This window comes from Rhinatrema bivittatum, chromosome 2 (assembly GCF_901001135.1).
Source record: "Rhinatrema bivittatum chromosome 2, aRhiBiv1.1, whole genome shotgun sequence".
In the NCBI taxonomy this organism is placed as follows: Eukaryota; Metazoa; Chordata; class Amphibia; order Gymnophiona; family Rhinatrematidae; genus Rhinatrema; species Rhinatrema bivittatum.
The window spans coordinates 724,130,589-724,154,520 of record NC_042616.1 but is presented as its reverse complement, the minus strand read 5'-3'; the positions used below and the strand labels follow the sequence as shown (position 1 = coordinate 724,154,520).

At 44.3% G+C, this 23,932-nt stretch overlaps 1 protein-coding gene across 1 annotated transcript in view; it reads left to right on the top strand.

Annotated features, from left to right (window-relative positions):
• UBR5 (ubiquitin protein ligase E3 component n-recognin 5) overlaps window positions 1–23,932 on the top strand; it is a 672,040-nt gene extending 648,108 nt beyond the window's left edge. Inside the window, 4 exon segments of the mRNA XM_029591836.1 lie at window positions 14,378–14,501; window positions 14,504–14,521; window positions 21,328–21,413; window positions 23,319–23,932. Of these exon segments, the coding sequence (XP_029447696.1) occupies window positions 14,378–14,501; window positions 14,504–14,521; window positions 21,328–21,413; window positions 23,319–23,531 (441 nt within the window). The 3' untranslated portion in view covers window positions 23,532–23,932.

Genomic DNA, 23,932 nt, shown 5'->3' with positions numbered 1-23,932 from the left:
TTTCCACATTGTCTGGTTTATGGGGAGAGGCAGCAGGTGTTTTTAACCCCCCCCCCCCCCCTTGATATTCAGGATCATCCAGAATATCTGAATTATCCTCTGCCACGTTTTCCAAGGCTTTCACTGGGTACAGTGAAGTTCTCTGCTAATCTAATGGCTTATACGTTTTAGTACATAAAACATTTAACTCCTCCTTTGTAAGCTGTAATTCTTTTTGCTTTTCCCAAAGAGTCCTTAAGTCCAGCATTAATAGATTTTTTATTACATTTTTCAGCTTCTTGCCATCATGCTGAAAACACACCTATCTTTTTCTGATCAATCTTTCATTTTCTTTCCTCCAATTTCCCTTTCAAGTAAGACAGCTTTCCCAAATTAAATGTACCTTCCAATAGGAATTGCATTTTAACATCATCTTTTATCAAGCCATTCCATTTTTTCAGATATGTTTTATCTATTTGCTGGTGATTAGGTATACAATCTGTCACTGAAATGGCTGGAGGGTTCTGTGAAAAAGCACTCACCATGTTAAAAGTAAACACCAATCACACATGTCTGTATCATATCACATACACACTTAAAAAAAAAAAACAAGTATAAACCACACCATTTAGCTCAATTTGAGCTATGCCTGTGCAAAATCTCCTTATCTTTATCTTCTCCTCCACTACCATCTATTGCTTGTATTTAATCCTAAAACCAGTCCTGTAAATTCCACAGTAGTTGCTAATCACCAAAACAACTTCTGAAGCATCAGTGTATTTATAGTTGCAAATAAGAGAGACTTCATACTTCATACTTTTGTGAACCACAATTCTAGAAACCCATATCCAGACTAATAATCAGAGGGACTTCATACCCTCGTCATAAACACTTCTATAACTCCATATCTAGAAATAATTTCCTCTCTCTGGCGAGAGGGACATAAAACCAAAAGCTAGCTATATCTAGAGCATCCTATCACCATAGCAACCAAACTTGAGAGGACTTCATGCCAACCCCCACTGATGCAACATAAACTCTGACATTAGCATCTAAATCACTAATCAACCCCCCTTTCAACAGTCACTGAGAATAACGGGACTGAGAGAACCATAGGAGAGGAAATAAAGAGAATTAATTTGGAGGCAGGAAAGAGATAAAGGGAGATGAGACCAGAAAACAGCTCCCAAGAATGTGGAGTCCAGACCGGGTTCAAGGCACCAATTATCGGATATATGGTCTAAAAAGACCCTGGCAGCTTAATTGCAGCTGTCAGAGGACCCTGGAATTTTTCATTTCCATCGAGCAACTTTCAGTTTGTCTTACTTATCTAGTAAATTAAAAAAAATTCTGCTTGAAAGAAACGGACACTTCATCTTCTGTTTCTTTTTCTCTTTTCATTTATTTAGAAAAACTAACTACATGGCATTGGCAAGTTCTCTTCCTCTGACCCTATACAAATTAGACAGGGGCTAATATCTTCTAATTCTTCATTAGCAGATCATATAACCAATCAATGCATCATTCTTTTGGTTATCATACAGTTGGTCCAATCACTTATTGTCTCATGTAACTAAGCCCAAATACTTAAGCAATACCGCCTTTTCATCCATTCTAGGTTTCATCAACCATATCATTCTGGATGTCAGTTATAAATACTTTTTGCAGTAGAGATGCTGCAAGCCTTATGTTATGGCTACTGTCTAAAGCCTCGCTAAAAATAAACCTTTTACTAAGATAACAACAACTTAGAGAACAGAAAACAACTAGCTCTGCAAAATAAAATGTAAAATGTTCCACTGTTTCTCAATATAGCTGACCTAGAATATGGAGACCTCAGAACCCCCCAAAAAGGTTTTTCTACTCTAAATCCCACATACCCCATCCGGTCCCAAGGCTTTGTCCACTTTGTTTTCCTAGTTCTACCCATACATTCTTTTCTGTAAATGAGATTGCATTTACCCCAGTCCCATTCCTGCTCTTGCCAACAGCAATAGTCCTTGTCCAGGGTCGACTTTAGTGAACACAGAACTGAAGTATATATTTAGGGGTAGATTTTATAAATTTGCGCGAGCGCGTACTTTTGTTCGCGCACCAGGCGTAGCCGCGCGTATCTTATAAAATCCGGGGTCGGCGCGCACAAGGGGGTACACATTTGTGCAAATCAGAGTGACCTCGGAGGGAACTTTCTTTCCACCACCCCCCCCTACCTTTGTTGGCAGATTTACGCCTGCTGAAGGTGTAAATCTGCGCGCGCCAGCGGGCTGCTGGTGCGCCAACATCCGACCCGGGGGCTGGTCCGGAGGCCTCGACGAAGCCCCCGGGCCGGCACCACGCCCCCGGTCCCGCCCCAAACCGCCCCCTGACCCCGGACATGCCCCCTCCCCACCCCTTTTACGAAGCGACGCGGCTTGCGCACGCCGCCGAGCCTATGCAAAATAGGCTCGGCGCATGCAGGGGGGGTTTGGGGTAGGTTTTCGGGGGGTACGCGCGTATCTTACATGCATACCCCTTTGAAAATCTACCCCTTAATGTTTCTGCTATTTCTTCATCTTTCTCCATATATTGTTCCTTGTCTCCTTTCAGTTTTACTATACTACCTTTGATCTTTCTCCTATTACTAATATATCTGAAAAATGTATTGTCACCTCACTTTACTTTTGGCAATCCTTTTGCCTTCCTGATTAACAGAAAAGTGCTAATCAAGCAATTCCAAGCCAGTCACTACATTTGGGATAGGGAGGAATTTATTTTATTTGCAGAATTGCCTACAGATGCATAGTGGTTTTTCTCTTTCCCTTGGATTGTCATATTTAGACTTGAAAGCGTTGTTTTAGACTTGAAAGCGTTGTTTGAAAGTGTTGTTCTTCTTTTAACCTAACTAACTATGCTTGTAATTAGTGAGCAGGGCCAATGTTACAGCCACTAACATGTCTCCCAGGAAGCATGAATAAGTATAGACACAGAAAAGACCATCTGGTGGTTCTATAATATTTATTTATTTATTTTTTATTTATTTCTTTTAAATTTTCCCAATTACATAGACAATATATAAAATTATCAATGAACCAGACAGATCAGAATATTTTCCTATCGCACAAATTGAGACAAATAATATTCCACTTAAATATTAAATCACAGAAAAGAAAAATCAATTGCGAAATAAGAAACCACATATCCTGACTGACTTGTAAAAGGCAATGTGATACCTAACCGAGTACTAATTGAGCACATTATATAATAATGATTTCAGGAAATAGCGAACTTTCATTTTATTTCTCCAGTTATTGGGAGGGAATCCACTGCCACAGGAGCCCTAGCATTGATGAAAGATCTCAATTGAATTGGTTCAAAAAAAATGAACCTGTTATTATTCAATTTAACGATACATTTGCTTGGGTACCTAACTACAAACTCTGCACCAAGATCTTTTACTTCTTGTTGCATTGCAAGAAATTTTTTCCTGCGGGACTGTGTTTCTCTGGCAATGTCAGGATATACCCATATTTTCTCACCTAGAAATGTTTTAGATCTATTACGAAGAAAATGTTTAAGAAATGAATCTCTATCTGATGGAAATAGAAAAGTGACTAGTAGTGTTCCTCTAAATTCTATCTGAGTCTCCAAGGACTGTTCCAAAAAATCAGTTAAATTCACATTCTCTGTATGAATTTGATTATTATTTTCCTGTGATGCTAATATCGGTGTTTGTTTCTTTCCCAAGTTCACAAAATATATTTTCGCTACTGGAGGTATAGCTTCATTGGGAAATAACAGAATTTCCGTAATATATTTCTTAAAGATATCTAAAGGGAGATGCATCTTTACACAAGGAAAATTAACAATCCTTAAATTCTTATATCTGACCTCATTCTCAAGAATTTCAATTTTTCTATTATTTGTTATTTCTCCTTGCATTATTTTCTCTTGTACATCATGTAATTGTACTACTTGTTTTTCTATCACATTTATTTTCCCTACATTTTCTTTCACAACAATTTCTATTTGAGATATATGGTTTTTAGTACCAAGCATAGTATTCGCTAACATTGTAATAGAGGCTTCCAAAGATAACAATGACTTCCAAACCAATTCTAAGGTAATTTCTTTTTTCTCCACCAATTGTAGGCCCAAGGGTTGGAAACCCCCCCCCCCCCCAACTCCCTGACCATGATCTCCCATGGACAGTTCCCCTCTATCCTGGGTTGTCGGTATCACTGTAATCGAATCCGGTTTTCCACCCCCCACTGACGCAGATGACTGCATCAAAGGGGGAAGCTTCTTTCTGGGTTCTTCAATAGATACTTTAAAGGCTCCATTCCCATCTGTCCCTTCTCCGATGGATTTACTTCCAGCCACCAACTTTGGGAGGACGGTTGTATCAGGGACCAGATGTTGGTTTCCACTAGGAATAGAGGGGACCTCTGGAGCTCCGGGGCTTAAAGATGTACAAATATCCAACACTGGAGACATGTGCTCTGAGTCCACCAATGTAATGGATTGCCTGTTCGGAGTGGACGTGTTCGCTGGAGAGAAAAACCCAGTTATACTAGATTGCTGGGGCAATGTTGGCGTGATCAGAGTCTCCACACGAACTCTGCCCTTCCGCTTCGTGTGAGGCATAAGGTTCAAACAGGAAAATTTACTAATAATATGACAGGTTCCTCTACTCAAAATAACTCACGGTTAGGTATCTGGAGGAGAACAATCAGATTCGATAGGTAACAATTATTTCAACTTAAGTCTCAGTCATACAAAGCCAAGCTTAGACGAAACCGAGCAGACAAAGCCGTGCGCCTTTGTCACGCGCGGCTTCGTCAGCGCACCGGCGTCGGCTGCGTGCCGCAGGAAGGTACTTTAAATACCTTCGTAGTTGGAGGAAGTGACGTCAACAGCGTTTAAGGCAATTCAGGTAACAGTTCCAATGTTGAAAAGGAAAAAAAGCCGTTGAGGCCAGCTACCGCTAGACCCCCGGTTAGGAAACTTCTCCCTGTTCTCCTCAGTTGTTGAAAACGGAAGGCACTTTAAATACCTTCGTAGTTGGAGGAAGTGACGTCAACAGCGTTTAAGGCAATTCAGGTAACAGTTCCAATGTTGAAAAGGAAAAAAAGCCGTTGAGGCCAGCTACCGCTAGACCCCCGGTTAGGAAACTTCTCCCTGTTCTCCTCAGTTGTTGAAAACGGAAGGCACTTTAAATACCTTTGTAGTTGGAGGAAGTGATGTCAACAGCGTTTAAGGCAATTCAGGTAACAGTTCCAATGTTGAAAAGGAAAAAAAGCCGTTGAGGCCAGCTACCGCTAGACCCCCGGTTAGGAAACTTCTCCCTGTTCTCCTCAGTTGTTGAAAACGGAAGGCACTTTAAATACCTTCGTAGTTGGAGGAAGTGACGTCAACAGCGTTTAAGGCAATTCAGGTAACAGTTCCAATGTTGAAAAGGAAAAAAAGCCGTTGAGGCCAGCTACCGCTAGACCCCCGGTTAGGAAACTTCTCCCTGTTCTCCTCAGTTGTTGAAAACGGAAGGCACTTTAAATACCTTCGTAGTTGGAGGAAGTGACGTCAGCAGCGTTTAAGGCAATTCAGGTAACAGTTCCAATGTTGAAAAGGAAAAAAAAGCCGTTGAGGCCAGCTACCGCTAGACCCCCCGGTTAGGAACTTCTCCCTGTTCTCCTCAGTTGTTGAAAACGGAAGGCACTTTAAATACCTTTGTAGTTGGAGGAAGTGATGTCAACAGCGTTTAAGGCAATTCAGGTAACAGTTCCAATGTTGAAAAGGAAAAAAAAGCCGTTGAGGCCAGCTACCGCTAGACCCCCGGTTAGGAAACTTCTCCCTGTTCTCCTCAGTTGTTGAAAACGGAAGGCACTTTAAATACCTTTGTAGTTGGAGGAAGTGATGTCAACAGCGTTTAAGGCAATTCAGGTAACAGTTCCAATGTTGAAAAGGAAAAAAAGCCGTTGAGGCCAGCTACCGCTAGACCCCCGGTTAGGAAACTTCTCCCTGTTCTCCTCGGTTCTATAATATTTATTATAACCCTAGTATGTAACAAAGCACAACATGTTAAGCCAGCTCCACAAAGAAATGTCTTTCTACTCCTAGCTACCAAGATAAACAGGATGTTCCTTGTACCCAAGCCAGCTGATTCCTTACCTTTTCCTCCACAGAGGAATCTGAGGATTTGCCCTTGGAGCCTTTTCCTCCAGAGGAGCAGCGGAAATCTCACCCAGAGGATCTCTCCTTCGTGGGGTTCGTTAAAGCCATGGCAGAATTGGTGCCTTTCCAGCTACTAATAGAGCAGGACTCTCAGCACAAGATGCTGGAGATCCTGCGATTCCTGGATTCCTCTAAGGAGGAATTCAAGATGTCCCAGTCCATGACATCTTTAAGGAGCGGGTAGCCTGACTCTGAGAACACCCCATCTCCATTCCTCCTGTGAATTGCAAAACGGGCGCAGTTTATCTGGTCCAGCCTACCACTGGGTTCAAACGCCGACAACTCCCTCACCAATCGGTGGTGATGGAATCGGAATTGAAGAAGGCGAAGAAGTTTTGTAGGAATGCCTCAGCATTTCCACCCCCCCCCGGGCCACAAGCATAGAGCTCTGGATGTTCTCGGGTACTGCGTGTTTCAGGGCACCATGTTAGCGGCCAAGATCGCTTGTTACCAACTCTATATGGATCAGTACTTCAGGAACCTCTGGAAACAAGCCCAGGATTTGGGGGAACACCTTCTGCAACAAGTTCAGGAGGAATTTCAGAGGGTAGTGCAGCAAGGACTAGAATATGATAAACACGAGGTCCGCTCTGTGTATGACGCATTCGAGACAGCCATGAGAATTGCTGCAGCAGGCATTCGGGCTCGCCATATGGCTTGGCTGCGCACCTCTGATCTACGCTTTGAAGTCCAAGACCGCCTGGCAGATTTGCCTTGTACAGATGAAAACCTGTTCGGGGTCAGGATTAAGGAGGTGGTGGCACAATTGAAGGACTATCATGAGACCCTTCAACAGTTGTCAGCCAGTACTTCCAACACCCAACCTCCCAGCAAGAAGCCCCCTAGGCAGTATCCGAGGCAGCCTTTTTACCAGCCGCACAAGTACTACCCACCAGTGTCGAGATCTAGGCCTCAACGGCCACCAGCAAGATCAAGGAAGCGTCAACCAACACCAGCCCTGCTACAGAACCCCGTTGTGGGATTTGGCTGGTAGCAGGGGAGCATGAGCCAGCCTCCCCTGCCCCATGGTGTCAACTCCCTAGTGGGGTGCCATCTGCAGCTATTCATTGTCCGATGGACTTTGATGATATTGGACCTCTGGGTCCTAGCCATCGTGCGCCAGGGGTACAGGTTGCATTTCCAACGAGTTCCACAGCATTCTCTGTATCTGCGGTGGAAAGAAGTAGGGAACCTGCAGAAACTTCGAGTAGCGCTCTCCGCCCTCTTAATGGCTGAGCAGTCAAACTAGTTCTGCCAAGCCAGTGGGGTGACTGGTTATACTCCAGGTATTTCCTGATTCCCAAGAAAAGTGGTCTTCGGCCCATTCTGAATCTGAGGGCATTGAACCAGTTTCTGGTCAGAGAAAAGTTCAAAATTGTCTTGTTGAGCACTTTGATTCCCCTCCTCAAGGCAGGAGACTGGCTCTGCTCCCTCTATGTCAAAAATGCTTACGCCCATATCTCCATTTCTCTGGCAGATCGAATGTACCTTTGATTCCTGGTAGAAGGGAAATACTACCAGTACTGAGTACTGCCCTTTAGCCTTGTGTCCATGCCCCATGTTTTCACCAAATGCCTGGCAGTAGTCAGGGCCTTCCTTTGGAGGTGAGGAGTTCATGTCTTCCCTGACCTCAACGATTGGCTTATCAAGAGCAACTCTAGGCTGGGGCACAGAGGGCCCTGTGAGTCACCATCTGAGTCTTTGAAAATCTGGGTTTTCTAATCAACTAACCGAAATCCCACCTCCAGCCGTCGATACAACTGGATTTCATTGGGGCCTGGCTGGACACCGTCCAGAAGAAGGCTTTTCTACCTCGAATCAGGGTGGAGACCCTTGCTGCACTTGCTCAGGTAGCCTCCAGTTGTTCCCTTGTCTCAGCGCACCAGTTTCTCCGACTGCTGGGTCATATAGTAGCAACGGTGCACATTAAACCATTTGCCCGGCTTCACATGCACAGGGCTCAGTGGACATTATGCTTCCAGTGGTGTCAAGCCAACCAAGATCTATGGACTTGTGTCCTGATCACCACTCCCCTTCAGCAATCCCTTGTGTGGTGGGCAACCCCATCAAATCTAGAAAAGGGGATGCCCTCCGTAGCCCTAGATTGAACAAGGCGTACGACCTTGTTCCTCCCTGCTTGTTCAGATACCACATAGCCACCTGATTGTCGGTCTGAACGAGGACCCCCAACCAGCATGGGACGCATGGGACGCATCTGTGCGTCCCATGCTGATTGGGGCGCCCATTTGGCAGGCCTCCACACTCAGGGTGTTTGGTTCTTGCAGATAGACTTCCTGGAATTATGGGTGGTCTGGTATGCCCTGCAGGTGTTCATAGAGCAACTGCTTAACAAAGTGGTCCTCGTTCAGACCGACAATCAGGTGGCTATGTGGTATCTGAACAAGCAGGGAGGAACAAGGTCGTACGCCCTCTGTCAGGAGGCAGTCCAGATCTGGTTGTGGGCCATCGAGAATGGCATTCTCCAGGCAGTGTATCTCCCCAGGGCTGACAACGTCCTAACAGACTCCTTGAGCTGGACCTTCTGATCTCATGAGTGGTCCCTCAGTCAAGAGGTAGCGAATCGCATCTTTCACTTGTGGGGGATCCCAGATGAGGACCTCTTTACTTCTCCAGAGAACAAGAAGATGGATTGCTACTGCTCCCTGGGCAGGACGAGCAGAGGATCGGTGTTGGATGCCTTTTCACTTCACTGGGGTACTGGGCTGCTGTACACTTACCCTCCCCTTCTGCTCATCTCAAAAACATTCCAAAGGCTCCAACAGAATCTGGGTACCATGATCCTGGTCACACCCTTTTGACCTCGCCATGTCTGGTTCCCTCTGACCTCGCGCCTCCCGATTCTGTTGCGGACTGCCCCGGACCTGATCTACCAGGGCAGGCTCTGCCACTCCAACCTCCAAGCCCTGTCTTTTATGGCTTGGATGTTGACCAAGTGACTGTCCACGCTCTGGGCCTTTCGGAAGATGTATTGTGAGTCCTTTTGGAGTCCAGAAAACCATCTATGAGAAAATCCTACAATCTCAAGTGGAAGCAGTATTTGGCTTGGTGTGTGGGACACTGTCTGGATCCCTTTTCTTGTTCCCCACTGGTCCTTTTGGGACTACCTGTTGCACCTCTCCAAGTCTGGTCTACAGATCATGTCGGTGAGGGGTTCATCTTAGTGCCATTGGGGCATACTATCAAGGGGAGGGATGGTGCATCCATTTCCACCCATCCGCTCATGGGACAGTTCTTGAGAGGCTTGTTACAACTTAAGCCCCCGACTTGGCCGCCAGCAGTCTCCTTGGGACCTCAACATCATCCTGTCTCAGCTCACGAAGGGCTCCGTTTGAGCCCTTGCAATCCTGCAACCTTAAGTAGCTATCCTGGAAGGTGGTCTTCTTGGTTGCGGTTACTTCAGTGTACAAGGTTTGTGAGCTGCAAGCTCTGGTATCGTACCCCCTTATACAAAATTTTGTCATGATAAGGTGGTCTTGCATATGCATCCGAAGTTCCTTCCTAAGGTGGTCAAAGAATCCCATCTCAATTAGTCCATTGTGTTGCCGTCCTTTTTTTCCAAGGCCGCACGCTCACCAGGGTGAATGAGCGCCACACACTCTGGATTGTAAAATGGCTCTGGCCTTTTGCTTGGAATGGGCAGCACCTTACCTGTCCACTCAGCTTTTTGTCTCATTCGACAAAAACAGATTGGGGGTCGCAGTGTCTAAATAGAACTTATTCCATTGGCTTGCGGACTGTATCTCCTTCTGCTATGCTCAAGCGGGCTTGCAGCTTCAAGATCACATCAAGGCTTATTCCGTTTGGGCCATGTCAGTTTCGGTGGCTCACTTGCATGCCATCCCCATTCACAAGATTTGCAGAGCAGTGACCTGGAGTTCCCTCCACATATTCGCCTTGCATTATTTATTGGATAAGGATGGCTGCTGGTACAGTCATTTCAGACAGTCAGTCCTCTGTAATCTTTCAGCCCTGAAACCCCAGCTCTTCCTACCGTGGGCCTTGTCCTTGGGTGTTGGCCTGCTCCCCTAGTTTTTTCACAGCTGTAGTTGTGCACATTGGCACCTGTTCTGTGCTGCATATGTTGGGAGTGGCCTGAAGTTACTTAATCACCCATGTGTGAGGACTGCCGTCCTACTTGTCTTTGGAGAAAGCAGAGTTGCTTACCTGTAATAGGTGTTCTCCAAGGACAGCAGGATGTTAGTCCTCATGAAACCCACCCTGCAGAGTTGTTTCTCTCGGTTTATTTTATTTTTCGCAAACTCAAATGTTATAAGAATGAAGAGGGACCACGCGTGGACATGTGGTTAGCAGCATGTTGGGCATGCTCAGTGTGCCAGTCAAAGTTCTAGAAACTTTGACAAAAGATTTTTGTGCCGGGCTCCATCTGATGATGTCACCCATGTGTGAGGATTAACATCCTGCTGTCCTTTGAGAACAACTGTTACAGGTAAGCAACTCTGCTTTATTATCAAACAGGTAAAATGAAAGAAACTTGGGGAGGACCCAAGACGGCATCTTTATTTATTTATTTATTTTTAATTTTTATATGCCAGTGTTCCTGTATAACATACAAATCACATCGGTTTACATTGAAACATTGAAATAAAAGAAATTCGCTCGTAGGCGGTACATGGAACAAGGGATACAAGAAACTGGGATAAGGGAGACTATTCTAGTTAAGTTATGGAATGGTCCTGAAAAACAAGTAAACAAATGAGCAAATAAACAGTTAACTATATCAAGTAGTCAGTACAGAGAAAATGGGGAGTAGGGCTGATTGCAGCTTGTGAGAGTAAACAATGTTGACCTACAGTGGAGAAAACTAGTGGGTACATCGTGCCCAGAACTATATTACGTAGTCAAAACATCGTGCCCAGAGCTATATCAAGTAGTCAGTACAATGAAAATGGGGAGTAGGGCCAATTACAGCTTGTGAGGGTAAACAGTGACCTACAGCAGAGAATACTAGTAGGGTATATCGTGCCCAGAGCAATCTTGAATGGATAGGACAGTGAAGATATACGGAGGAACAAGCAAGCAGGATGTGAAACAAGGGGCTTATGTTCCTGAATAAGCTTGGCAGAATAGCCAAGTTTTGAGTTTCTTTCTGAAAGTCGAGTGACAAGGTTCTTGTCGGATGTCTGGAGAGAGCGCTTTCCACTGTGTAGGGCCTGCTGTAGATAGGCGCGTTTCCTTAGGGAAGATTTTGCTGGGGGGGCATAGAGTGTGCCTTTGTATGCTCCTCTGATTGGTCTGGATGATGTATGTGGACGCAGTTGGGAGCTTAGGTAGAGCGGGGAGATGTTGTGCGAGGCTTTATGTATAGTTGTTAGAAATTTAAAGAGGATCCTGTATTTAATGGGCAGCCAGTGGAGGTTCTTAAAGATGGGGGTGATGTGTTCTCTTGTTGGTGTTGGTGAGAATTCTGGCTGCGGAATTCTGAACCATCTGAAGTGGCTTAATTGTGTTGGTAGGGAGCCCAAGCAGGAGAGAGTTGCAGTAGTCTATTTTGGAGAGTATGATGGATTGTAGTACCATACGGAAATCGTTGAAGTGAAGTAATGGTTTCAGTTTTCTAAGGACTTGCAGTTTGTAGAAACAATCCTTAGTGGTGATGGTTACAAATTTTTTTAAGTTAAGCTGGTTGTCAAGGGTGACTCCTAGATCTCTCACATAAAGAGGTTGATTTAATTTTGGGATGGATGATAGGGGGGGTGCCAGACGGGTTGAGAAACCAGTTGTCATCTTGTGTGATGATAAGGATCTCCGTCTTGTTGTTGTTTAAGGACTAGGTTGAGGCTGGAGAGCAGTTGATTGATCGAATGCAGGCAGTTGTTCCAGTGTGTCATAGTTTTGTGTAAAGATTCTGTGATCGGGATGAGAATTTGAACGTCGTCCGCGTAGAGGTAATGAGTGAGCTTTAGATTGGTGAGTAGCTAGCAGAGCGGGAGAAGGTAAATGTTGAAAAGGGTCGGTGAGAGGGGAGGAGCCTTGGGGGACTCCCAGGTTGGAGAGGATCGGATGTGATTATTTGTTGTTTATCTTTACCTTGAAACGAGTTAGACAGGAAGGACTTGAACCAGCTGAGGACCGTTCCCTTGATGCCTATGTCTGCAAGACGTTCTAATAGTGTTGAATGGTTTACCATGTCGAAAGCCGCGGAGAGATCTAGAAGAGCCAGGAAATAGGGTTGTTTATTTTCCAGGTTTGTTAGTATGGTGTCCGTAAGAGATATAAGGAGGGATTCTGTGCTTAACGACTTGCGAAAGCCGAACTGTGACAATGCGAGAATGGTATTTTCTTCCAAGTAATCAGATAGTTGCTTGTTGACTACCTTTTCCATGTTTAGCAATCAGAGGCAGGTTAGCTATTGGGCGGAAGTTAGCTGGGTCCATTGGCGACAGATTAGGTTTTTTTAGTAAAGGTTTTAGAGTTGCTAGCTGAAGCTGGTCAGGGACACGACCTTGAGTTAGCAAGCAATTAATGATGTCTGCAATTGGCTTTGAGATGGTATTCCTTATGGAAATGAGCAGGTTGGTCAGAATAGTATCCAATGGATGCGATGAGGGTTTCAGTTTCTTGCGTTTCCATGTAGATATGTGTACTCTGAACCGGGGCCACCTTCTTACCTGAAAAGGGCTATGACTTGAGTCGCACAGCTGTCAGAGGAGCTGTTTTGGTTACTGCGGAGAAGCAGCAGCTATAGCTGTGCAACTGGTCAGCGGATACCATTTCAAAGGCCAGTCTTACCAAGCTGCCCTTCAAGGGCTCACTTTTGTTTGGCAGTAAATTAGAAAATGTGGCAAGTAAATTGGGAGACACCCATGTTCCTCATTTGCCAGAGGATAAAAAACCCATTGCCCAGTCTTTTCAGGCGGGTGGCCGCTCTCGAGACTACCAGCTTTTTCAGCCTTATGTAGGGGAGGTTCTTCCCAAAGGTCCTGTCCCTTCCATAGATCTCAGTGCTTTTGCCCCCGAGGACCTTGAAAGGTTGCGGACTGCAGAGGTGGAGCCCCTCTGTCTTCCCAACGAAGGTTTGTAGGCTCACCTGGTGGTGCAGGGGGATACATGGTAACCTATCCCGTTTTTTTTTTTTAATCACAGGTGGGTCCAGATTATTTTGGCTCAATGGGTTCTCGATGTGGTTCGGGATGAGTATGCTCTCAAATTTCGTCGCATTCCTCCAGATGCTTTTATGATCTCTCTGTTCAATACCCCTCTTAAGAGGGTAGAAGTGGAAGCGACGTTACAGAGGCTGTTGAACCTGAAAGCGGTGATTCCTGTTCCCAAATCACAGCGAAATACGAGCTGCTGTTCGATTTATTTTGTCGTGCCCAAGAAGGAAGGGTCATTTCGGCCCATTCTGGATCTCAAGAACTTCAACTGATATTGAGGGAATGCATTTCAGGATGGAAACAGTGTACTCTGTCATAATGGCAGTACAAGCAGGGGGGAGTACCTCACGTCTCTAGATCTGATGGAGACTTATCTACATATTACTATCCATCGGGAATATCAGATGTTCCTCTGATTTGCTGTTATGGATCGTCATTACCAGTTTCAAGCCTTGCCTTTGGGCTACCCAGGCGCCCGGGACCTTTTTGGAATAGTCTTCCTGAACTGGTGCATCATACTCCCTCTCTTGCCATGTTTAAATTCCATCTAAAGACCCACCTTTTTGAAACCACTTTGAAATCCTATGCCTGATTGTCTGCTTCTAGTCTTTCTTTTCTTTTCAACCATTGTCTTGTTTTATGAAATATCCCAAGTCTCTTATCCTGTATGTTTGTCTTATTAGATTGTAAGGTCTATTGAGCAGGGACTGTCTTTTTCTCTGTACAGCACTGCATATCTCGTGTAGCACTATAGAAATATTTAGTAGTAGTAAGAGATCTTTTATGTAACTGCATATTCAGCGGCCGCTACTTAGCCGCATAAATCTTGTTTATCCAGCTAAATAGCGTTGAACGCACTTTGAGTATCTGGCCTAATTTGTATTTGAATTTATTAAAATTCAATAAAAATAAAGTTAAAAAATGAAGGAAACTTTGCAATATCATGGTGTTAGGGTTTTCCATTGTATACATGATACAGAAATTTTCCAGCTGCTGGTACACATGGAGCCTGGTGAAACAATGGCAACAAACTGCTTATTCTTTTTGTGTTTCAGGCAATGAGGAAAGGTCTGCTAGATGTGCTTCCAAAGAACTCTTTAGAGGATTTAACAGCAGAAGATTTCAGACTGCTAGTAAAATGGCTGCGGGGAAGTAATGTGCAGATGCTTATCAGCTTCACTCCTTCAATGATGAATCAGGTAGGAAATTTCTCACTTCAGCATTTGTATGAGCCTTTGGAAGAATAAAGCCTATATTTTACTTTTCAGATTGTTTAAAAGTTAATTTCATTCTACATTTCTGCAATACCACAGATCAGTCCAGATTTCTGGGTTTTCCTTCCCTGCCAGCAGATCGAGGGAGAGAGAAAAAAGTTTCAACTGACACTGCTATTTATCCTAGTGTGCCACCTGCAGTCCCTCAGTACCCAAGCCAAGATGAGAATAACTATAACTGAGACCCCCAACCCCATTCAACGAGCAGGAGGCAGGTGAAACCTCAAATCTGAAACCTTTTTCTAACAACACAAATTAGAACATCATTGAACTCAACAAGCACAATGATAAATCCCGCTTGCAGTTCACTCTCACCAAACCCCATGGAACATGGAGCCTGGACATCCATATCAATAATGTCTGGCAAAAGTGTGTAACAACTTCCAAGTAGGCCACTCGACAGATTTCTTGCAGAGACACTTGTTGACACTCTGCCCATGAGGTCGCCTGAGACCTTAGACCCTCTGGCACTGGTCGACCCTACAACTGTAAGCCAAGGCAAACTGCCTTATTCAGCCAATCCGACGATAGTAGTCTTGGACGGCTTGCACCCCTTCCTGGGCCCATTCCAAGCACGAAGGGGTGATCCAATTTCCAGAAACTATTAGTCACCTTGAGATATCTCAATGCCTGCCATACATCCAACACCCAAAGTTTCTTCGCATGAGGTGCAGACGAATCCAGATTAGGAAAAGCTGGACGTTCCACTGTCTGACTAAAATGGAAAGAAGAAATACTTTCGGTAGAAAATAGAGCACCATGTGCAGTGACACCCCCAGTCTCTGTAATTGGTAGAAATTGATCTCTACAAGATAATGCCAGAAGTTCTGAAATTCTTTTGGCCGAACAAATCACCACCAAAAAAAACACCTTCAGGTTTGAATCCTTTATAGTTGCCCTCTTCAGCACTTCAAATGGAGCCTTACCCATCACCCTTAGAACCAAATTAAGATTCCACGAGGGACATATCTTCCGCATTGGGGCTCACAAATGTTTTCACTCCTCAAAGAAAACTAATCACATCTGGGTGTTAGGCCAGGGATGCTCCCTGCCACCTTGCCCAGAAGACAGCCTAAAGCCGCCACCTGCATCCTAGGGAATTAAAGGCTAGCCCTTTAACCAAACCATTCTGCAGAAAAATCAAGATTTTTCAACACACCAAACCTCGAAAACCCTCCACAGCCTAACATAAGCCAAGGATATGGATGGTCTTCTGGCCTGCAGAAAGGTGGTGATGATGTCTTTGGAATAACCTTCCATCTCAAGTGCTTCCCTTCAAAAGACAGCTGCAAGACAAAGCAAACCGCCTGATCCAAAAATATTGGACCTGACGAAACAGACTTGGAAGGTGACCGAAACTTAAGGCCCATCCACTGCCAAGTGACTAGATCTGCGAACTACAGTCGTCACGGCCACTCTGGAGCCACCAGAATAACTTCGCTCAGATAATGTCTCTAGCCCTCGTAGCACCTTGTCCATTAATGGCCATGGAGGAAACATATAAAGAAGAATCCTCTGTGGCCATGGTAGAACCAGAACCGATTCCTTCTGCTGTCTTCTCGCCTATGACTGTAAAGTTGAGACGCCTTGGTGTTCTATCTCAATGCCATCATATCCATGTGGGGTGTTCCCCATTTGGCCTGAATGAGGAGCATTGCTTCCTTTGACAGCTTCCACTTTCCAGGATCTAGCTTTTGCCAACTGAGAAAATCCACCTTCACGTTGTCCACTCCAGCCCTGGCGGCTATGTGAGGTGCTGCCAGGACTGTCAAATGTTGATCCACCTAGCAAAACAACTCCTGGCCTCCTGAGCAACCATTTGGACTCTTGGTTCCTCACTGCGTTGATATAAACCATCGTCCTTGCATTGTCCGATAGAACATGCACTGTATGACCTAGCAACCATGGCAGAAAGGAAAGTAATGCTAAGCACATAGCTCTCATTTCTAACCAGTTGATAGACCATGATGCCTCCTTCACCAGGAGTGCTGTCTGAAGGGGCACATGAACTAGCTCTAGCGTGATGCCATGACACCCAGCATCTGCAAATAGTCCCAAACTCTGGGCACAAGAGCCTTAACAGGCAGCGAAACGATGTCTGTGGTTTCACCACCCTGTCATCTGGGAGAAGCACCTTACCAATCCAGGTGTCAAAATAAGCCCCCAGCTATTCCAGGATTTGGGACAGCCTTAGATGGCTTTTCGCTAGATTCCCCATCCAGCCCAGAGACCTCAACCTCTCCAGGACCTGCTGTACCACCTGTGACAGGTTCACCGACTTTGTCCAAATGAGCCAGTTGTCCAGATATGGATGCACCAGTACCCCTTCCCTTCTGAGCACTGCTTCCACCATCACCATTATTTTGGTGAACATACATGGTGCTGCCACTAACCCGAAAGGAAGGGCATAAAACTGAAAATGTTCCCCTAGAATCATAAACCTCAGGAACTTCTGGTGCTCTGGCCTGATTGGTACATGTAGATACACCTCTGTGAGGTCTAGTGATGCCAGGAACTCACTATATAAAAAACTTAAATAAATAAATAAATAAATAAACTCTCCGTTGTATACTACAGCTATAACCAAACATAGGGTCTCCATATGAAACTGAGGTACTCTGAGGGTCCATTTACCTTTTCAAATCCAAAATTGAACTGAACGTTCCTGTTTTTTTCAGTATCACAAAATAAATGGATATACTTTCCTTTCTCTTCCCTTGGGAAACTGACTCTATAGCCCTCAAAACACCGCTGTCCCTCAAACCACTAACCACTTGGCTTGGAGGGCATAAGGGGAGACTAGGCTTCTTGTACTGGCTGAGCAAATTCTAACATGTAGCAGTATCTCATCACTTCTAGGACCCACTAGCTCGTTGTGATTCTGGTCCGCTCCTTGTAAAAGAGTCTCAAGCCCGCCCGACAGCCGGAAGAGAAGAGTGGACCAATCTTGTCTCATTGTGAAGGCATAGCCCCCCCAATTCCCTGGCATCAGTTGTCTCAGATCGGTTTCCATACACCCTGAAAGGGCTGTACCCTGCCTGAACTTTGCCTCTGTACTGACAAAATGTCCTATTATCCCTAAAGCACAAAGGGCCAGGAAAGACCTCTTTCCCCACTTCGGTTTGTCCTCTGGCAATTTATGCCCTTTGAACTCTCCCAGATGTTTCACCAGCTGCTGTAAGTCCTCCCTGAACAAAAGCTTGCCCTTGAACGGCAGGGCCCCTGAGACTTTGATCAAACATCAGCAGACCAATTTGTCAACTAAAGCAGTTACTTGACTGACACCACAGACGTCATAATCCTGGAAGACATTCTAATCAAGTCATACAGTACATCTGCCACATAGGCCACCGCCATCTTCACGGCTCAGCCTACTTGGTGGAGGACGCTGCCATAATCTTCTTTGCCTGCAAGTGCTAAACCCAGCACAAACATGCTCTCTGCATAAAACTGCTGTAGACTGCAGCCCAAAGCCGAGACCTCAAAAATTCTCTTGAGGTGAACTTCAGCTTTCAGTCCTGTACATCTTTCAGCATGGCGGACCCTGCCACTGGAATGGTGGTTTATCTTGGTTACCACCAAAACCAAAAGCGTCTACCTTTGGAAGCATCAACAGCTTGAGCGTCCCCTCCTGTAAAGGGTATAACTTAACCATTGCCCTTCCTACCTTCAGGCCGTTCTCAAAGATGTCCCATTCCCTGACCACCAATTTCTTTACCTACTTATGAAAGGGAAAAAAGCCTTCACTGGACCTTTCAACCCATCTATGTGGTCCATCCTTTCCTGGTCGGACTGTTTCCTGTGGAAGTTTTGATGCCTAGCTCCTTAAGCACATACAGAATCAAAGGGCCTCAATTCTTCCTTGTGAAAGAGCTGGACTACCTTAGGGTCATCCCCTTCAGCAACCGTCACTCCTCTGGATCTGAAAATTTCCTGAGCAGACTCTGCTCCAGAGGCCCATCTGCTGGATCTCCGTTGTCCTCAGAATCCTCAGGCCTCCCCCCCTAGAGCTTCTCGGATGTCCAAAGAATCTGAGTATCTTTTGGATGCTCACAGACCCCTTCTCGGTTATCTTGGGTCTTTTTATGGCCATGGGCCACCTTGAGGTGGCTTCTACCTTACTAGCCTTTCCGACAAGATATGCCCTATGCAGAAGCACCACAAAATCAGAAGGAGAGAGAATCCTCCCCAGCATGTCCTCCTCATCTTAAGAGGCTTCCTGCGCCTCACGCGGGATCTTTACATAACCGGAGATAAAGAAGGCAGGGAATCCCCTGCCTCCCCAGCCAAACTTTGTCGTCGCTGTCATTGAAGCCAAAATGTCCACTGTTCCCCGCTTACAGGGAAAGAAATGTGGTGGCCCCAGACGCTCTCGTCGTCCTCCTTTCTTAAGATCCGGAGTCTGTCTCGCCCAAGCTGCCCTCTCTCCTGGAGACGCAGCTGGCACATGATCCAGTTTTTAATGAGCCGCACACTTGATTCTCACACAAGTGACAGTTCTTGCCTCGAACCTTAACCGATGCCATTTTTCCCCCACATTCTGCCTGCTTATCACTTGCCGCAGCAGTCTCAACACCGCAACCCCCAGCTACCATCGGATATGTTGCTAAATGCTGCGCCATTCGTGATCAGTGACAGCTGGAGCACAGATCCTCTCTAACTTAGACAGGTGCACCTTTTCTGTGACCTGTCCGATCTGTCCCTTGATTTTTTTTTTTCCATTAATACCCCATACATAAAAAATAAAAAAATAAAAAAAAAAGTATTTTCCTTAGTGCTGCAGAACAAAGTGCTGGATCCAAAGGGATCTCCTGGGGAACTGGAGCACCAGTTTTACTATCCTCCACAGGGTCCAGGACCAAGCTTCTCTAAGTGTCAGCAAACCTCTGCTCGTCCACCTCCACCAGGGAGGATGGCCCCATCAAGACCTAACAACCCCCTAGGATAGTGATGGCGAACTCCAGTCCTCGAGTGCCACAAACAGGCCAGGTTTTCAGGCTATCCACAATGAATATGCATGAGAGAGATTTGCATATTCATTGTGGATAGCCTGAAAACCTGGCCTGTTTGTGGCACTCGAGGACTAGAGTTTGCCATCACTGCCCTAGGAGAATCTTAGGAGGTAATGAGTTTTGTTTTGTTTTTTTGTATATTCCAGACTGCAAGTATTACACCTCTGCCATCTGCTGGAGACAGAGAAATACTGAAGGACTACAGGTGTCACACTAGTTTAAGAAGCAGTATCAGTGAAACTTTTTTTCTCTGTCTCAATCTGCTAGCAGGGAGGCAAAACCCAGGAGTCTGGACCGATCTGGGGTATGAACAGGAAGCGTAAATTCACTGTTCTTATATTGCATTTGCTTCTCCTAGGTGGTGAGAGCACTTTCAGGCCGATACAGTACAGTGCGTGTCCAACCCCCCCCCCCCCCCCCCAAACCTAATAGCGCCCGCAACATGCAAATGCATGTTGATGGCCCTATTAGGTATTCCCGCGCGATACAGTAAGTAAAATGTGCAGCCAAGCCACACATTTTACTTTCAGAAATTAGTGCCTACCCTAAGGTAGGTGTTAATTTCTCTGGGCACCGGGAAAGTGCACAGAAAAGCAATAAAAACTGCTTTCTGTGCACCCTCCGACTTAATATCATGGCGATATTAAGTCGGAGGTCCCAAAAGTTAAAAAAAAATAATAATAATTTGAAATCGGCTCGCGGGTTGAAAACCGGACACTCAATTTTGCCGGCATCCAGTTTCCAAACCCGTGGCTGTCAGCAGATTTGAGAACCGACGCTGGCAAAATTGAGCATCGGCTGTCAAACCCGCTGACAGCCGAGCTCCTGTCCAAAAAGAGGCACTAAGGATGCGCTAGTGTCCCTAGCGCCTCTTTTTGCCGCGGGCTCTCATTTGAATACAGAATCGCGCGCAGAGTGGCCTGTGCGAGCATTGGTCGCCCACTCTCCCGTGACTTTTACTGTATCAGCCCGTTTGTGAGTATTGCAGTGGAAATATGGAGTTGCACTCACCTAAACATATCTCTAGACTATCAGATATTCAATTTAACAGTAGTAAGACCGTATTTAAATGTAAATAAAGTGGCAACAGAATGGTGGTCCATGCAGTCTGAAGAAGGGGACATGTATAGTTGCAAAAGCTCATGTGCTATATCAGCAGTGGCCAGTTCTGGTCCTAGAGAGCCACAAACAGGCCAGCGTTTCAGGATATCCACAATAAGTATGCATGAAATAGATTTGCATACGCCTCCTCCATTGTATGCAGATTTATCTCATGCATATTCATTGTGCATATGCTGAAACCTGATCTATTTATGGCTCTCGAAGACTGGAGTTGGCCAGCCCCGGCTATAATATTTTGTTGGTTCTTTAGAAGAAATTACAACATGCTAAGACTCCAGTTTTCTCCAGGACCACTATTACTTCTATTACTGTACTACAGCAGTCTCTACAGCAAAATGTAAGCTTCCGTGGTATGTCCTATTTGAAGTAAAAAAGACACGAACCATAAAAAGCTGTCAACCTAGGGAAACTATGTATGTTTAGTCTTAACCATGAGTGTGATCTGTTCTGATTATTCAGTGCTAATGATATACTTGTTCCTAAGGTGCAATTGGACAGCACACAAAATAACCATTTACAGCCTTAGGTCCTTCTTTATTTATATTAAAATAAGTTAAACAGTTCATTTTATTGTCAAATTTTCCTTCACTTGCACAGGAGAAAATGCTGAGAAGCTTTTGCACTTCAAGCGCTGGTTCTGGTCAATAGTTGAGAAGATGAGTATGACAGAGCGACAGGATCTAGTAAGGATTTTACAGCAACTTTACAAACTGGAAATATTTAGTTTTTCTGCAGTGATTCTCTGTTAAACAATATGAGTCAATTTTCAAAGGATTTAGGCAACTAACTTTGGAGGTTAGGCACCAAAATCAGCTCCTTTGAACATCTTCTAAGGCTTATGACTAAATTTAGGAGCCTGTTTTTACTTTTATATATTTTATTTATTTAGATTTAGCTATCACCTTATCACTAATAGCTGAAGGCCTCATACATTCAGGTACAGTAGGTACTTCTCTGTCCCCAGAAGGTATACCATTTATGAAGGGAATTTTCAAAGGACATACTATTGTAGCAATTTTCAAAAGCCCACTTACGCACATAAGTGCATTTATGTGCGTAAAACAGAGTTTTAAGTTTGTAAATCCTTTTGAAAAGTACCTCCTAAGTTTGTACCTGAGGCAGTGGAGTGTAATGTGAGTTACCCCAGGTCACAAGGAGTGGAAGCAGGATCTGAACTCGGGCTTCCCTGGTTCTCAGCCTGCTGTTCTCAATACTAGGTTACTGTTCCAGTCCATTTTCACCAGGCATCCAAATGTAGGTAGTGATCAGCTATAGGGAGTGTTTCAATGAGTGGAAGAAAAGTAAGGCATCTATCCTTACTTAGGCTCCTAAATCTAGGCATCCAAATGTTTAGGTCCCAAATGTATGTATACACATTTCTGAATCATATTCCCAAACTCCAGTCATACTCAAGGCGACTTACAATTATATCTCAATCATAATAAAAGGTAACAAGTATAAACAATAATTAGTCATTTAGATGAATTTTCGGTTCAAAATTTAAGATAATTTCGGTTGAAATGCCACCTAAATTTTGGTCTGTAAAATGTAGACACTAAGCAATTTTTATTTAATTGACCTTAGTACACCTTCCCATTTTGATTGTGTAATCAGGCTGCATTTGAAAAATTGTTTATGTAAAAGAAATAAACAAACTTAGGTAATGCTGAAGAAATGTGAGCGGCTGAAATTGAAAAGCTTTGTGCCTGTGGAAAGACTTTCTGTTGATATGGCACACACAAATACTGACACATTCGATTCACCTTAACTGCATTAGTCCTTTATCCCTCTACCTTTATCAATATTGTGTCAAAAAGGATCATATGATTTGTAGTTTTGTTTATCATGGGCAAAATTCTGACTTATGCTCAGAGATTAATAAATGCCACTGTGAATATACTGCTACAGCACTTACAGGATCTTGTACTCTTGTATCCCTTACTGAATTGCAGTGCTGAGGATAAAAGCGCTAGGCAAATGCATGTAATAACTATGAATCTTTAGCATATAAACAGATACCAGTTAAGACACCAGAAGTATTTCTGCAACAAATGAAACAATAGCTGATGGTCATATCCATAGTTAGAACAAGTATGTATAAAAAATATTTGAGATATGTTGAAAACTAGGTGCCCCTCCAGTTTCTACATAAACACTTACAAATACAGTAATCAGCTCATAATCCTCTGGAGAGTTGTACACCGAAAAAGCTGGGAGATGACAGCACATACTCTTATTTCTTTCAGTGAAGTGCTGTCGTGATTATATAAGCCGTTGGGTTGTAATTATTGCTGCCATTGACGACATCTTTCCATGTACAGTTTTCTTAAGCTGTGACGTGCTTGCCAGCTTTACTTTTGCTCATTTTAAAAAGTGTCGCTAGTGTTGAGGACCCACCAGTGACACATGGGAAAGAGCTCATCCTTGGGAGACTTGACAAATGATTCAGGGCTGCCAAGCAGGCCAGGATAGGGGAGAGGGATGCTTCAATCCAGACTCCATTGTTATTATGATGTAATTCTTTAGTGGATGGGAGAAATGTTATTTTCCATGATGAGCCCAAGTAACAGGCTATTTTTTTCATCTAGGTGTACTTTTGGACATCAAGCCCATCATTGCCTGCTAGTGAAGAGGGATTCCAGCCCATGCCATCCATCACAATCAGACCACCAGATGACCAGCACCTCCCCACAGCAAACACATGTATTTCCCGTCTCTATGTTCCACTCTATTCTTCTAAACAGATTCTCAAACAGAAATTACTACTTGCCATTAAGACCAAGAACTTTGGTTTTGTGTAGAGTATAAAAAGTGTGTATTGCTGTGTAATATTACTAGCTAAGTTTTGTAGATTTTTCCATTTGTCTATAAAAGTTTATGAAAGTTAATGCTGTCACACCCCGGTGGTACTTTAATGATTAATTGCAGACATTCCGCTAAGTTTGTAATCTAATGGCCTAAGAAGCTCTAGTACCTTTGACTGTCTTAACGGTTTTGGCTAGTTTATAACTTCTTGGCCCAGCCCCAGCCAAAGATGACAGCAGAAAAAAATATCATTTACACTGTGATTTATCTTTTTGCTGAGGGGAAAAACTGTAAAATGTTTCTGAAAATTCACTGCTGCCTTTGTGGAAAATGTTTCATCAAAGGTTCTTGTATAGAGGGAGTAGGGAATTTCAAAATAAAAAAATTAAGTATGTTC